The sequence below is a fragment of the Mastomys coucha genome, unplaced genomic scaffold (assembly GCF_008632895.1).
Source record: "Mastomys coucha isolate ucsf_1 unplaced genomic scaffold, UCSF_Mcou_1 pScaffold8, whole genome shotgun sequence".
In the NCBI taxonomy this organism is placed as follows: Eukaryota; Metazoa; Chordata; class Mammalia; order Rodentia; family Muridae; genus Mastomys; species Mastomys coucha.
In genome coordinates this window covers 35,199,493-35,215,534 of record NW_022196914.1, presented here as the reverse complement: position 1 = coordinate 35,215,534, position 16,042 = coordinate 35,199,493, and the positions used below count along the sequence as shown (strand labels likewise).

Here is a 16,042-nt window from a genome sequence, read left to right as displayed (position 1 = left end):
GAGAGAGGAAGACTTGGGGGGGGGGGTCCTTGTAAGATGTAGATATGAGCAGGGGTCTCCCATACTTCCTGGCCCTAGTCATTCAGCTGGTCACATCTGATCTTCTGCAGTGAGGGCTCCTTTCAAATGCTGTGTTTCCTACAACTGCTGCACAGCCAAAACAAACAAACAACCACCTAGAAAGGAGCCCCTCTCTCTTCCCCATGTTGCACTTTGGGGTAGTACTAAGAAGTCCTCAAGCCTATCCTGGCTTCTCCTTTCAGGAGACAAACACTGGGTTTGTCCTCGCCAAGCCTCACACAGCAAATACTGCCCAGAATACTGCTGTATTCCTGCCTCTGCCGCATGCATCTGAGCATATCTGGTGTTCCTCATCACATACTGCAGAACAGTCAGCCTATCCATTCAGGTGTAGTGGCTTCACAGTTATTTTCTTACTTGCTGCTAGAGACAGAATGTTTTCCCCATCCTATCCCAAAGGCATCAGGTTTTTAAATATGCTATTGTTCCATGCTCTGGGTTTGAATGAGACCTCTGTCCTTTGTGTTCTGCAGATGGGCATGAACCCACAAGGCTAGGCTGCCTGCTAAACATCATCCCATGTTATCTACAGTGAGGAATGGGGTAGGGATCAGTGACCACCCTGTAGTCACAGGCAGGGTGAGAATGTGTCACACTGTACCTGGGCTACTCAGTTTTCTGGATGAGATATAAAATTGAGGAGCCTTATCTTCCTCCTGTCCCCAGCTACAAACCAAAGGGATCACCTGACCCATGTTATCCCCCAGGGACATTGCCAGCTAGCCAGATGAATGGGTCTTAGCTCAACTTCCCATCTACTTGAGGGTTCTCAAAAACTTTGAAGCCACCTGGAATCAAACAGAAATGCCAGGAAACTGGTGGGAAATGCTCCCTGGGGCCCTGAGTGCTGAGCTGGGGGCTTCGAGTTCTTCTGTTGACGGGCCCTTTGATTGCAGATGGCTTCCGTGTGGGCACATTTTATATTTCCTTTCTCGTAGCCTTTGCTTCTGTGGATTATTTACAAGAACCATGTGAGCTTTTGTTCTGCAGAGTCTCTTGGCTTAAACATTGCGTGGATGTGTTTGAAGTCCTTCCCATTTTCCCATAACTTGTCTTGAGATCAGCTGTGGGCTGAGGATGTTTCTTGGCATCCATCCCTGCTCCTCAACCCAGCCCTGAAGGAGGCAGTGGCCCCCTTGCCACTCCAGTGAATGCCCCTCTAGGTACACTGTGGGCAGCTTGATGAAAAGCTTTCCAAGCTAAGCCAGGAACAGAGTGACACATAGGGTTCTTGGATTCGAGGCTTCTTATATGTCTTAGTCAGGGTTTCTATTCCTGCACAAACATCACAACCAAGAAGTAAGTTGGGGAGGAAAGGGTTTATTCAGCTTACACTTCCATGTTGCTGTTCATTACCAAAGGAAGTCAGGACAGGAACTCACACAAGGCAGGAACTTGGAGGCAGGAGCTGATGCAGAGGCCATGGAGGGGTGCTGCTTACAGGCTTGCTCAGCCTGCTTTCTTATAGAACCCAAGACTACCAGCCCAGAGATGGTACCACCCACAAGGGGCCCTCCCCTCTTGACCACTAATTGAGAAAATGCCTTACAGCTGGATCTCATGGAGGCATTTCCTCACCTGACGCTCCTTTCTCTGTGATAACTCCAGCTTGTGTGAAGTTGACACAAAACCAGCCAGGATATTATACTTGCGTGTGGGCAGTGTTGGGATTGAGCCCTGGGAGATCCCAAGTCTCACTTGAAAGTGGGTTTTGCTTGCAGCCAAAGAGGCCAAGTCCTAGAAATGGCTCCAGCACATGGTATTTGTACATTCTGCTGTGTGAAGCTAGAAGGAGCTGGTGTATGTGGGCCCACAGATTGAGAGGCCCCTCAGAGGTCTGATGCTGGTTTCTATTCAGGTCTCAGGTTCACAGAGCACCTGTTTCTTGTCTTCCTCTGCTCTTCTAAGTCTCAGAGTTGGTCCTAGGTTGTCACGTTGTTTTGCAGGAGCTGCCCAATGGAGACCTTAAGGAGGGGCCTTTCTGGGAAGACAAGGGTTCTCTAGAAGGTGAGTCTAGCTCCAGCAAATGCTCCCAAGACTTCACCCTGAGCCTAGGACTCACACCTCAGAACCCTCAACACTGGCATACAAAAGCTGGGATCAGTTGGTTCCTAGTCTCAAGAGAAGTTAGTTCTTTAGTAAGCAGGAATCTCAACCACCTGTGATTCCTTACCAAGCAGGCAGCTCGGATCTGTCATGAGAGAAGCCAAATACTGAGTCTCGGGTCCCTGTACAGTGGTTTACTTTGTGTATGTAGTTCTCAGACTGAGTAGGGAGGTCAAGCTGCAGGAACTGGTGCTCATGAATTCTGAGCTAATGTCATGGCCACTTGCTGCACCAGTTGTGGAGTGGTGGAGCAGTCCTAAACATGCCACCTGTGACTTGAACCCCACTTGAGTCACTGTCCTATGTGTGTGTCTTCTGTGGAATCTGCCCCACACAGAGATGTGATGAGCTTTTTTAAAAAAAAGATGTATTTATTTTATGTATATGAGTATGCTGTAGCTGTACAGATAGTTGTGAACCTTTCACATGGTTGTTGAGAATTGAATTTAAGACCTCTGCTGGCTCCAGTTGGCTCTGCTTGCTCCCGTTGGCTCTGCTTGCTCTGGCCTAAAGATTTATTTATTATTATACATTTAAGTACACTGTAGCTGTCTTCAGACATACGAGAAGAGGGCGTCAGATCTCATTACAGGTGATTGTGAGCCACCATGTAGTTTCTGGGATTTGAACTCAGGACCTTTGGAAGAACAGTCAGTGCTCTTACCCACTGAGCCATCTTGCCAGCCTGATGTGATGAGTTATTATCGGCTCCTTATCCATCCATACTTGGAATCAGGGGAGACAAGATTGCTTAGCCAACAGATAGCCCTCATGTGGCCTTGTCAGTGGGTTTGGCATTGAAGGCATTAGAAAATGAGGAGAAAAGCTGGGGATATAGGGACTCACTCTCCTGGAGGATTCTGGAGTGGAGACTACTCTGTTTTGATCTTGAAGGTTCTTCTCCCACCCCATCTGTACAATGTCAGCCTAGAGGCGACAGATTGCTCACTGAGAGAGACACACTATGGGCTGCCTAGTGCAGCAAGTGTATACCCAGTTGAGCTAAGCCAAGTGAGGACTCTCTCTCTCCTCTCTACTTTCCTATTCTACGGGAGCAGGCTGTAGCTCAGGGCTCACGTAGAACTGAAGAGAGCAGAGACAAGTCAACCCATCTCCCCTCCGTTACCCACATGGGACAGGCCCTTGCCTCACCTCCTCTTGTTCTTTTAGTTGTGCTGCCCCCTGAGAAGTCTGAGGGCCACGAGGGCCAGGGCCAGCTCTTCAGCACAGATGACGGGGAGAAGGCAGCAAGCCGTGAGGGCCCACTAAGACTGAGCAAGAAGCACTTGAACATTGACGTGAGTCCTCTCCCGTGTACACCCGCATGAGTGGCTCCCTGGACCCCAGGATGAATAGGAGTGGCCCTAAATGGGAACCATGGCCATCCCAGCCCTGAGGTTTCCCTCTGCCTCTCTGAGGCCGTGTAGCAGGACTAAAATGTGCTGCCCTGGTGGTTTGCATGGTATTGCTGTGAATTTGGCAATGCTGGGCAGATGTAATAGGTATCTAGCACTACTGGTCAGGGAACTACAGGGGGTCTCCTACCCCCACAGACAGGGGAGCAGCAGGAGCCCATGGTCCTGATTCCTCCAACTCAGAATGACCCTGAGTATTTGTATGAGCAGAGACAGATACCACAGGGGAGAAACTGGGTCATGAGGCACGGCATCAGCTCCTCACTAGGAAGAGGAGGGGGCAGAGCTGGGCAGGGAGGCAAGGGTTGAGGGATGCAGGCCAAACTGCTCTAGAACTACCTCTTCCTGGCTGGAAACCAGGAGGAACCATAGTTGGGGCACTCCCAGTCTCAAGCGCCAGCTGATTCTTCCTCGTCTCCTACCCCTGCATACTGCCTTACAGGCACTCCAGTGTGATGTCTCAGTGGAAGAAGACAACCGCCAAGAGTGGACATTCACACTGTATGACTTTGACAACAGTGGGAAAGTCACCAGAGAGGTAATGTGCCCACATCTGTCAGTCAGTCCACCATAGGATAGGGAGTCAGGGGTGAGAGAGCTCTTGAGATTTGAGACCAGTCTGGTTCAGCAGACAGATGGATAGATAATATCTGAATCCTTAGATGGAGAGACAGAGTGAGTCCTGACTAGAGAGAAAGAACAGACGAGAACTTTCCAGAGACAGAAGGGGAGACAGGGCCCATTTTAACATCCTGACATAGCTAGTATCAGTGTCTCCTTACTCTGGCAGGCAGCACATGTCTCCTCACCAATTCCAGCATGGTCTTTCTCTAGAGCTCTGACATCCCTAGGCCAAGCCTGGGTTCCTCACAAGGCAACCTGGGTCCATGGAGTGCCCTTGGTCCACTGAACTGTGTCCAAAAGAGGCAAAGGAAGCACCTTCACTGGCCATGACGGTGGTGCTGAAAAACGTGTGTCTAGGTAGAAAGCTTATCTGCTTGCTCATCTAATATTTTAGAATATTAAAGTCAGAGGTGTAGCTTCAAAGACAGACATCGGGGCTACCGTTAAGCCATGTACGACATCCTGGGTCTAATCTGGGTATAAGTCTCAGATGGGGAATAAATGGACCCAAGGTGCCTGCTGTGGACAGCGGGTAAATACATGCTTGGTAAGGAAAGGAAAAATGTCCCTTGAAGTCTGCCATGTTGGTCCCAGGACATGTCCAGCCTGATGCACACCATCTATGAGGTTGTCGACGCCTCTGTGAATCACTCCTCGGGCAGCAGCAAGACCCTCCGAGTGAAGCTAACTGTCAGCCCTGAGCCCTCCAGCAAGAAGGAATGTCCTCTCACTGGCCAAGGTGAGGAGTCTATGCCAGGAGCCTTCCTGTTCAAATGGTGCCATCTCCATGAGCATCACCCCTAAGCCAGGCCTGCAGGGGGAGCACAACCCCTAAAACAGGCCCGCAGGGGCAGGCAGGCCATGCCCTCAACCACCTAACTTATGCCCTTCCCCACCACTATCTCCCCATCACTGACCCCTGGATATCAACGTTGCTCGTGTTCCCCAACCACTTCCAATCAAAAAGTTTTTGTCTCCATAATGTTCCAAGCAGAACCTGGTACCTGGCAGGGGACAAAACTGTTTGCTTAGTGAGTGGACAGATAAGCAAGGAAAGTAATTCATTAACAAAGGGCCTAGTGGTGTAGGCCTCCAATCCAAGCGCTAGGGAAGCAACAGGGTTAAAAGTCCAAGGCCAGCTTTAATTTGTTTTTTTGAACTGTTCATATAAGCATAGACTATCTCCTCCTGCACTTTATCCCGTACACCGATAAAATCTGACCTTCACCTCTGTTATATGTGCTCTGCAAGTCAAATCATTTTTCTTTGTATCCAACCACTAATTTGTTTTAAACCATTAACTCCACACATACTGTGCTTCTAAGACAGCCCAAACTATCAAATCCCTGCACCCCTGTCAGGGTACAAGAGGCAGTGTCTTGTATAATGATGTATGATGTATGATGAAGGAATAAATCCTATGCCTTAACACTGAGGGAAAAAGTTCAAGGCCAGCACTGGTGATAGCATGCCTGACTCAAAAAAAAAACAATACAGCAAATGAGTGGACGGATGTCCAGATTCGTAAAATGACCAGGCAGAAGAAATGCATGAGTGAATAAGCAAGTGGTCAGGGATGAGTGAATGACTGAATTTCAAAGAATGAATGAATGAATGAATGAATGAATGAATGAATGGAATGCCTTTCTTTCAGACCGGGAGCCCACTCGTGGCAGAACAGAGAGTGAGCTCACAGATGACCCCCGAGTAGCTGACAGAAGGCTGTCTGCTTACAGCAGGTGAGATGCGTAGCCAGTGTTGCTTCCTGCTGGCCTCCCCAGTGTCCTGTCAGGGAGAGTGCTGAAACAGGTAGACCCTATGAAGGTAGGCGCTATGAAGAGTGATGGTACCTCGTGGGGCTTAGCTTCATTGTGGTCCCAGTTAGGTAAACAGAGAATACCCTAAATTTAGGGTCACTCAAGCCCTGTGAGACCTGTGGTAGAATCCTGGGTGCTGATAGGCTGCCATAATGAGCTATGGACCTTAATTCTCTGGACAACATACAACACTGCCCAACTGCATCACTTCTGCCTTCTCTGGGTGGTGGGTTCTAGTCAAAGTCCCTACTTAGACCTCCTAGACCACCATCCACCTCTGCTAGAAGCCCTGTCATATGACTGAAAGTCTGGCCTTGAGCACATCGTCAGGCCTATCCTCTCTGCTCCATCCACACAGGAAGCCCAATGCCGATCCCCAGCCCTGCTCTGTGCGAGTGCCCTACTGTGTGGATGAGAACACAGAGCGCAGAAACCACTACCTAGACCTTGCTGGCATTGAGAACTACACATCTAAGTTTGGTCCTGGTAGGTACTGGAGGACTCCTACCCTGGGTATAGATGCCTTTCTGAAGGTACAAGTAAGTAGGCAGGGGGCTCTGGAATTCCCATAGTATTGGGATCCCAGTATCAGGTCCCAGGTGTCCCCACCCTACTTGGGTGCCCCATTATCCTCTGCCTAGATGTGAACTCACAACTTACCCTTCTGCCTCTGGCAGTGGCCTGGAAAGCAAGGTGGTTCAACATCCAGGTGTATGCATGAGACATACTCTGGCTTAGGGAAGATGTAAAACTCCTAGATGTATGTTCCGGAGCCTTCCAGCAGGGGGAGCTGGCAGTTAGGCCAGAATTACAGCTTGTATAGAAGTGGACAGCCAGCATGGTAGATACAATGTTCCTTTCTGGTTCTGTGCCTCTTACAGCCTTTAGAGATTCATGAACTGCAGCCTGGCTGAAAGCTGGAGGCCAAGTCCCCTGCTACCATCCCATTGCTACTAGGCATCCCTGAGGGTCCACTCAGGCAATCTGTACATTGGGACAATATCTCTGATGAGCTAAAAGTCCCTGGCTGAAGTTCACCCACACTTGGGAAGAGCTGGCTCCATGTGCTTTGGACTAGAGCTTCCATCCTCTGATGCTGGGGTGGGGGGGGCACATCTGGAGGACTCCAAAGGGGTTAGTGGGAAGCGTGACCTCAACTGGCCCCATATACTAAGGCTGCTGCAGAGGGCTGACCTGAAGGGTTTGAGCATTTCATGAAGCTGCGATCAGGCTATTCTGAAGTCAGCTTGATCTCTGTCTCTTTCTCTTCCATGCCTTCTTTTGTGTCCCTCGTGGTGTGTGTGTGTGTGAGAGAGAGAGAAAAAGAGAGAGAGAGAGAGAGAGAGAGAGAGAGAGGAAGAGAGAGAGAGAGAGAGAGAGAGAGAGAGAGAGAGAGAGAGAAGAGAGAGAGAGAAGAGATTAATGAATTATGTTCCTTCACTGGAATGCCCCTTAATGTGACATAACTTTCTGTCTCCCCTCCTTATATCCTAGAAGGGTTCTGACTATCCCAGTAGAGAATCTCCTTAATAGGACCCACGATAGGGACAAAGGGCCAGCTAAGCCAAGTAGCAAACTGCCAGGGCGGCCAAACCCCTTTGAGGAGTGGCATTCAGGGTCTTTAACGAGGTGTCTGACTCCCCAGACGGAGTATAAAATATGCTTGGAACTGAGCTTTTACCTCTCCCTGCCCAGCTTGGGGTATGTGGCCATCTGAGATGTGACCCAGCCAGAAAGCCAGCTCTACTGGAAACCCATAGTACAGATATGACATGTCTCAAGCCTTACTCTGGACCACCATTGTCTTGTCCCTAGGGTCACCACCTGAGCAGGCCAGGCAAGAACATCACGGCAGGGCCACACACGTTCCAAGCAGGTCCCGATCACAGGAGTCGGATGCCCACGCTATACACCACCGCAGGTCGCAAGTACTGGCTGAGCATGCCATACCAGCTAATGAGCCTGCTACCCGGGCTCTGGCTGCACAGCCCCGGCTCAAGGGGCAGGAGAAGCAGCTCCTCAGGTCTCCCAAGGGTCCAGGAAAACCTCTTGGGGCACCAAGCAGCTGCAAGCCAGGGAAAGCGCTCAGCTATTGCCTGCAGGCTGTGCCACTGCCTCAGGGTGCTCAGGATGGCCACCACCTCCCTCAGCCCCCACCACAGCCTCCGCCACAGCCCTATGGTCACAAGAGGTACCGGCAGAAAGGCAGAGAAGGCCACTCACCACTTAAGGGGCATGGCCAACCTTCCATGGTGGAGCATGAAGTGGTACGGGACCTGCCTCCCATGCTGGGGCCCGAGGGCTACGTGGTACCTGTGATCCAGAGGCATGAACACCACCATCACCATGAGCACCACCACCATCACCACCACCACCACTTCCACCCATCCTAGCACCCAAACAAGCACTCCGCCCAAATGCCCTTGGGGACACAGCAGGTGCTGGCATGTGCCCAGTAGAGAGTATAGCATCCCCTGGCCCAACACCAGCTGCAGATGTCAAGGGGCACCAGGGAGATGGCACCAAGCTGGATAGTTGTGGACAAAGCTTCATTTCTCCATGCCATTTGGATACCAGTACATTTGATGCAGCTGATGATTACCACTAACACGTGCTCCTGTGTGTTCTAGAAAGTCCATACATGAGGGCACAAAAGCATCTGTTGCCTCTTTTGCTGCAGGGTGGCTGTGGGATGTTTGAGGGACTGTGCTAGACATTCTTTGTATCCTCATGGCTCTTTGACCTTCGGGTACCTGAATGGAAAAGGCAATGCTTTTTGTGAAGTTTATACATTGAAAAGTCAGTGGACTGGGCTTGGAAAGTGGCTCTTCTTCGGTGTACCATGTTAAACAAAGCAGAAAAAGAGGCCAGAGTATCAGTAAATGTGGAGGGGGCGCGGTTGAGCAGAGGGGCAGGGTGATTGATGCTCAGTGGGCAGCTTGAGGCTTGGTGTCCAGAGCTTCTAGGAGATATGGATAAGACCCAGACAGACATGGATGGGATGGATCAGGTACTATGTTGGAGGTCCCCATCCAGCCTGTGCATAGCCAAGTGACACTTCGGTGTCCCTCCATAAAGACTGCAAAGGTGTGGGGACCTCAACAAGCCATGATCTTTGTGGTTCCACCAACAGGACACAGCAAAGGGGAATTTTTTACCTCGTGTGAGTTTGTGCAGGTGGCATTATGCCTTCTTGGCATAATAAAAGATTGTGCATTCTGTAACATGGCATATATATCCTTGTACTCAAACACTTTTCTGAGGGCAGTGGTCAGCGTACAGACCCATCGTAGCTGCAGATGAAGATGACAGGTACACGTGGATGGAGGGCGAATGCTGTAGAACAATCTCCGCTTACGCTGCTTGACGCACACGACTCCACAGTAATGCTTCTTAATAAGGGATTTTTAGACTAAGAGAAATCAGACCTCTAAACCCAGAGTTCAGCTTATGTTAACAAGGAACACCAAGCCCTATATGGGCTCCATGGGCTGCAGCTTATGCAGACTGTTGAGAAGCAACACAACTTTGTGCTCATCTCCTCTCCCCAAAACCCCCGTGCCTATTCTAAGGAATTCATCATGTAGAGATGACACGTATGTGAGGCTCTACCACCTGCACCACAGCAGAGGGATTACACAAGAATCATCGTGGCCACCCAGTTTGTTTTTTCAGAATGCAGCATTCTTAGACTGGGCTTGTGTTAAGAGGTCCTTTCAGGAGGCTGCAGAGATGGCTTAGCAGTTAAGAGCACTCACTGGCTGCTCTTCCAAAGGACCTAGGCTCAATTCCCAGAACCCATGGGGCAGTTCACACCTGTCTGTAACCCCAGTTCCAGGGCTTCTGACACCTTCACACAGACATACATGTAGATAAAACACCAATGAGCATAAACTAAAAATGAAAGGAAAAAAAAAGTCAGAGACATCATATAGGATATCCCTAATGACACCCCATGCCATGGTTCAGTTGAGCACCATGGGAAGTGGAAAGATTCAGCCAAGTTTCAGCCCTGGCTTCAGGTTTTAAAAATTCAGGGCAGGTAGAAGCCCTAACAAGCTCATGGCAGGGGCTAAACATCTGCCACTGTGTGAGTGTTAAGCAGAGAAGTGTGTAGCACTCCAGCCAGCCAAGGGACCAAGCCTCAGACTGCAGGGTCCTCAGTGCCATGGATGACACCTAAAGAGATGGGAAAGCACTTGTGAACTAAAAGAGAAACAAACCCAGACCATTTAGTTGGGTGTGGCAGTAAATGCTTGTGGGAGGCTACATCAAGAGCTACAATCCAAGATCAGGCTGGACTATCTAGTGACACGGCCTCCCCTGCCCCCAAACTGCTCATGTTCTCTCCAGCATTTAGCTACACTGGACATGGTCACCAGTGTCCGAGAACAGTGGATCTGCTGAGGTGCAGGAACTTGGCCTGGATTGACTCAGGCTCCAGGACTGCCTAGCAGTAAAACTGCAATTTTGCAAATAGAGACAGAGATAAGAAAGCCAGGAGAAATGATGCTTAGTCCACCCTGTGCTGTCTCCATGGCCATTGGTAGTACCTGGCGACAGAAGATGGTGGCTATTGTGAGAAAAACCAACAACCTTGGCTGTGTATGTGGAGGGTGTGGCTACTGTGTGTTCTTAGAACTGAACCTGATCTATGTACACTCCCAAATAAAAAACATCGAGGGAACGAAGGTGTCGCCAAGATGTCCCTTTCTCAGCAGGTATCCCATCACTCTCGGGGTGAATCTTTTGACACTAGTTTCTATTTAACTTCTCAAGTGTGATCTGGAATCCCGATGCCCTGAGCTGGCCTATGTCCTTTGTTCACACATGGAGGTTACCTAGAAAATTCAGGCAACTGTAGGGTCCTTGTTCTTCTAAACCTTCAGGGGAACTCTGTCTTTTGGGGGCTCATAAACACACACACTGCTCCTGCCTGCTACCAAGGCCAGTTCTGAGAGCAGGAGGGAGTCTCTGCCATCCTCAGCTGGCTTTAGAACCAATACGGAGCCTGTGTCTTTTTGACATACATTGGACCACCCCCCATGTGAACTAACACAGCCCAGGCCTATGCTGGACAGCTCCTCAAAGGTATCTGCTGCCTGGCCCTTGTTCTACTCTAGGTCACAGAGCATGCCCTTTCATTCTACCTCCCACCTGTAAGACCTCTCTGCTGTTCCCTTGAGCCTAGTCACAGGCCCTATGTGTGGTTTTGTGACCTTTGATAAAGTGACCTGTGGGCTGATCCTAGCCCTGGGGTTTCTTGATACAGTGCTATCATCATGGATGTGATTGTCAGTGAACCAAGTCCATACTCAGGGGGATTCTGGGATGGTGCCCTTTCTGTTGTTAAGTGTCCTAAGCAGAAGGTATCAGTCACTGACAGACATCTGTGGTTCCTCAGCTCTGGAAACTGCATCATGGCGTTTCTCCCAAAGGCAAACGATATTCACTAAGTCCCATCTGCAAGGTGTAACAGACTACACTGCCTGCCCAAGCTTCATATTTGCCATAGCACCTGTTGTGGGACTCCGGATATATGCCTGAGCTCTTCTCTGTGTCCATCTGTTCCCCATGATACCCCCATCCCTGAGCTCCTAATCTTTGCCGTGAAAGCCAGGCCTATGTGCTCTAAGCCATGCATGAGAACTCTGGTCCCCAGCAGGGCCAAAGGACAGCTTCTCTCTCAGTTCATTCCCATAGCCAACACACAGCTATTCCCAGTCCTTACTGTGCCCATGGTACTCAAGGCTCACACAGATAAGGTGACTACACCACCCATCAGTCATTTGCATGTCAAGCTTCTATATCAGAACATCCTCCAAAAAGCAGCTCTATGCTCACTTGGCAGTCTTTCCTGAACTGTCCTACTTCCCTGAACTACAAAGTTTCCTTGGATTTGCTTCTTCTAGGACGCAATATGAGAGGACTTCCATACTAGGGGAGCAGTGTCAGGCTTCTCTCAGGTTTGTGCATGATGCCACAGGTCAAGAGGCCCATTTCTATTATCAAACACTGCTCTACTGCAGAAAGTCTGGGTATGGAAGATAACCATGATGAATGCCAAGGAGAAGGTTTGTGGTGATATGTCCTGGGCCAGAGAGAGAAACCTACTTAACAATTGTGGGGGTGCCAACACCATTCCCATGGCTGCACAGTTCTGTATTCCAGTGACTCAACACCTCCTACCTGTTCCCCATTTTCTAGATTATAGCTTTACTTGCACTGTGGTGATTCTAGGGCTCCCGTCCTTAGAAAATTCTGAGTTGAGTCCTAAGCTAGCATGAGAATTCCCCTTTTATTTTTGTAGAGCTTCTCCAATGTGTGTGTGTGTTGGGGGGTCACCCCTGACCCTGAGTGCCCTGGGTGGTCTAGCCTCCTGGGAGGCCAGTCTTGAAGTGCGTCTCTGAGACGCTCTGGGAAGGAATGAGTAAGTTTATCTTCTCTCACCACTGAATTCTATGGAAATGAGACACATGAAGTTCCTTAAACATTTATATTTTATAGAACTTTACTCTTCTACTAACAAAGTCATACAAAGACAAAAGCCTATAAAAAGGAAAAACATGAATCGGATCTGAACGGCCACAATTACCAGGAACACGGAGTTTGCAACAGAAAGGAGGCTGGACACTCTTACAGGCAGCTCTTGTAAGTAGTGACCCAGAACCTGAAAAGGCCAGCTGCCCAGGGCATTCCTAACAGCTGGGAGAGGCATGCCACCTGCTCTGCTCTAGATACTGAGAGCTCGGTAGTCTGAACCAAGTTCAGAGTTGAGTCAAAAGCAGGTATGGAAATCACTATGCTGATAGGGACATACACTGGGCAGCAGTTACTCTGGCAAGCTAACCTGGCTACCTAACAAAGTCTGAGGAACCTGTGCAGGTGCAAACTTGGCCTCTACCCTAACTGGAACATCGTGAATGTAGACAGGGCTGATTCTCTTGGAGGAAGCCAGAGATGCCCAGAGCCTGGCACCATAGGCCATCCTCAAAGAAGCTATCTCTATCAAGCTTCCCAGGGAGGATTAAATAAATAAATATGCCATACAGAACGGGAGGAGCGGATCACTGCTGTTACCTACAGCCTGTGAACAAACCATGACCTACAGAGCAGAATGCCCAAGGGTAAAGTGCAAATCATCTGTCAGGTTCTTGAAAAGTGCAGAGGCGCCTATGGCCCCAGCTGAGTAAGCCTCTATGGGAGGAAGACCCAGCCAGAAAGACCCAGGGCTGTGGCTGCTGATGCTGAGGGTGTTGGGCTGGGCCTGGCTTTTCTCGCCAGGAGCGTGAGGGATGGGACGGCATTTCATGTGCAAAGCTGTATGCTGAGACACATCATGGTTCACACTCTGGAAGGTGCCTGCTGTCATGGACTATGTGCAGAATTCTCAGTGTTCCTGCCGTTTGCTTGTTACACTGTGGCTCTCCATAGTCACCTGCTTGAGGTTCCCAGCTCAGTGCTTAAGAAATAAAGTGGCTGAGTTCCCATGAGAAGAGAAAGCAGGCTAGCTGCAGATAGCCCTGCAGAACAAAGGTTCTCTCTGCAGGACCTCCTAGAGCATCAACTCAGGTGGGAACACAGCTGGCAGGTACCACCGGCTCAAATGGTGACCCACTCCTACCCTGTAAACACTATCTCACTTTCCAGTGGTACCCTGAGCCATGTCTGAGGAGTGTGGGGAGAGAATGAGGAGGTGAGGGTGGACAGTCCTCAGTGTGCTTACTGTACAGAAAGCACAGCAGGGAGACTCAAAGGAACAAAGAAGCCAATGGGGAGCAACTCAGTGACATCCTAGCTCCAAGGAACCATGCGCTTGTTCACGCGTTCTGGTTCATCTGTCAGGTTCATGAAAAGTACAGAGGCGCCTCTCTGTACTTTTCTCTGTGCACGGTAGAAGTAAAATGTAACTGCCACAAAATGCTGGACAGTCATCTGCAGAAAGGTGATTCTAGTGTCTGGAGGTGAGGCCCTGCCAGTAATAGGAAGAGCTGCCGCAGATCCCTTGGGTATGCCTACCATTGCCCACAACAACATAAGGAGCCATTCCGATCAGAACAGCTCTAGATACTCCCTCCATGTAGCATCTTCTCCTCGGAGGAAGCCTAGGCGGTGTTATGTCTGTGGGAAGCCATGTGTGTCAGGGTCACCAGAATCATTGCACCATCTTGGTAGGCCAGGCAACGAGTGCCAGAGCAGTGGCCATCAGTCAGTGGCATGCTGGTGAGCCCCAGCCTGGCCACAGGCAGCTTGCACAGTCCTGACCCCATCCAGGTGTGTCCAGGCTGCAGGTGTTAGGAGTAGATGGTGATGACTTCCCGGCCACCACCCCTGACCAGGAGGACCCTGTTCAGCCCTTCAGTCAAGACCTCGAGGAACTCCATGTCTGGGTTGATAGTTAAGGCCATACCAATCTCAACTGGGCATATCAGGGATCCCAGTTCATATTACAGACTTAGCCTAAGAAACCAAGGCCTGTGGCAGATGGGACGATCCCAAGAGGCTAGCTAGGGAGCTCCAAACAGGAAATGATGGTATGGTACCATGAAAGAACAGGAATGAAGCTGCTGCCTCTAGAGGGCAGAGATATTCCTGTAGCCTCCAGTTATTAACCCCATCTACTTGAAACCAACAGGTAACTGGGTCACAGGAACCCTGGTGGTTTGGTGGTATCTGACCAGGAAACAAGAAAACATCTCCCTCATTTGCCAGTCTATGGTCCTGAGTGGCTATCCAACAAGGCCCCAGAGATGTCTCGACGCTAGCAAAGCACAAACTGTCAAAGCTGTGGCCAGCAGCCTGAACTGTGAAATGGAAAAGCAGGCCATCTGTCCCGCTTGATCTGCCAGTGGGGGAGACTAAGCTCAGAGCACCCTGAGAGGATACTGCATCTAGGCAGGGAGACTCAGCACTGCTTCAATGGCAGCTCTGCCTGTGTCAGGGAACCACTGAGACCATGGGCAGGTACATGCAGGAGAGCAAGGGCTCAGTTCTTCCTGTGAGGGGGTTGTTCCATTCAGGCAAGCTTAGGGTCACATTGCACTGGCTGGGCATCTAGAGGACCCAGTCTGTGTCCCAATGTATACTGCTCTGCATCAAGGATTGTCACCCAGGGACACACCATGTGGATTTGCTACTGCCTTGGTCAGGTATCAAGCAAATCAAAGGTATATCCTGAGACAGGGTTATAGAGCGCTCACTGGCATACTCAAGGCCCTGTGCTTGATCCCAGCACTGTAAGGAAGGGCTCATCACTGATCCTCAGGAACTCAAATGCAATGTCATCCCTTTAAATGCTAGAAAGAACCCAACTCTGCAGCCCTCCCAGTCAGCTCAGACTCCATGGCACTTGCCTATCTCTGTCCCTAGGTCCCCCAAGGTCACCAGGGTAATGCACAATACACCACAGGTAGAAAAGCATGTATTGACATTGACAGGCCTAGGTGGACCCCTCATTGTACCACACATCACTGCCTGCCTTGCCCCACCCTCCCCTGACCCATCTTCCCCAACTTGCAGGAGTTCGGGCTCTGTAAACAAGAGGAGTCAGGCCTAACAGTGCCACAGTTGTAATACAATTCACCACCACCAGGAAACATTGGAAAAGGATACAGTTCTCATCCCCCTGTCGATTTTTGGGGGGTCCTGGCATATTCAGCAGGACCAGTTGGGCATCCTGGGACTTGTTGAGAACTACGCCATTGAGCTTCACAGCAGTATGCATCCTCCTGACGTTGGACTGGTCCCTGGGAGAAGGGTGGTAGAATGGGCATAGTGGGCTTGAGGCCGGCAGTGTGCTTGGCCCTCCCATTGTGTTCATGGGAAGGGCAAGACTCAGCAGATTATCTGAGGATGGGGTATGGGGTGACTTAGCAGAAAGCATTCGGCTCTAGACACTTTATAACAGAGCATCACTAAACTGCTAAGCTTCTAGAGACCAGGTAATGCAGGTAAACTACAACACACTCAATAAGCTGCATTTGCGAAGCAACCATTGGT

General features: G+C 50.0%; 2 protein-coding genes across 5 annotated transcripts in view; one reads left to right on the top strand and one right to left on the bottom strand.

Moving 5' to 3' along the window:
• The window catches only part of Nkd2 (NKD inhibitor of WNT signaling pathway 2), a 28,508-nt gene extending 17,774 nt beyond the window's left edge, over positions 1 to 10,734 (top strand). The window contains exons 4-10 of the mRNA XM_031360727.1: positions 2,028 to 2,088; positions 3,358 to 3,485; positions 4,045 to 4,140; positions 4,821 to 4,965; positions 5,881 to 5,965; positions 6,402 to 6,529; positions 7,859 to 10,734. Coding sequence (XP_031216587.1) covers positions 2,028 to 2,088; positions 3,358 to 3,485; positions 4,045 to 4,140; positions 4,821 to 4,965; positions 5,881 to 5,965; positions 6,402 to 6,529; positions 7,859 to 8,436 — 1,221 coding nt within the window. The 3' untranslated portion in view covers positions 8,437 to 10,734. The remainder of the gene's footprint in view (positions 1 to 2,027; positions 2,089 to 3,357; positions 3,486 to 4,044; positions 4,141 to 4,820; positions 4,966 to 5,880; positions 5,966 to 6,401; positions 6,530 to 7,858) is intronic.
• Positions 10,735 to 12,525: 1,791 nt separating this feature from the next.
• Positions 12,526 to 16,042, bottom strand: part of Slc12a7 (solute carrier family 12 member 7) — an 84,090-nt gene continuing 80,573 nt past the window's right edge. For all 4 annotated transcript variants that reach the window (XM_031360725.1, XM_031360723.1, XM_031360724.1 and 1 more), the window contains 2 exons: positions 15,656 to 15,789; positions 12,526 to 14,429 (listed from right to left, as the gene is read on the bottom strand). In XM_031360725.1, coding sequence (XP_031216585.1) covers positions 14,338 to 14,429; positions 15,656 to 15,789 — 226 coding nt within the window. In that variant the 3' untranslated portion in view covers positions 12,526 to 14,337. The remainder of the gene's footprint in view (positions 14,430 to 15,655; positions 15,790 to 16,042) is intronic.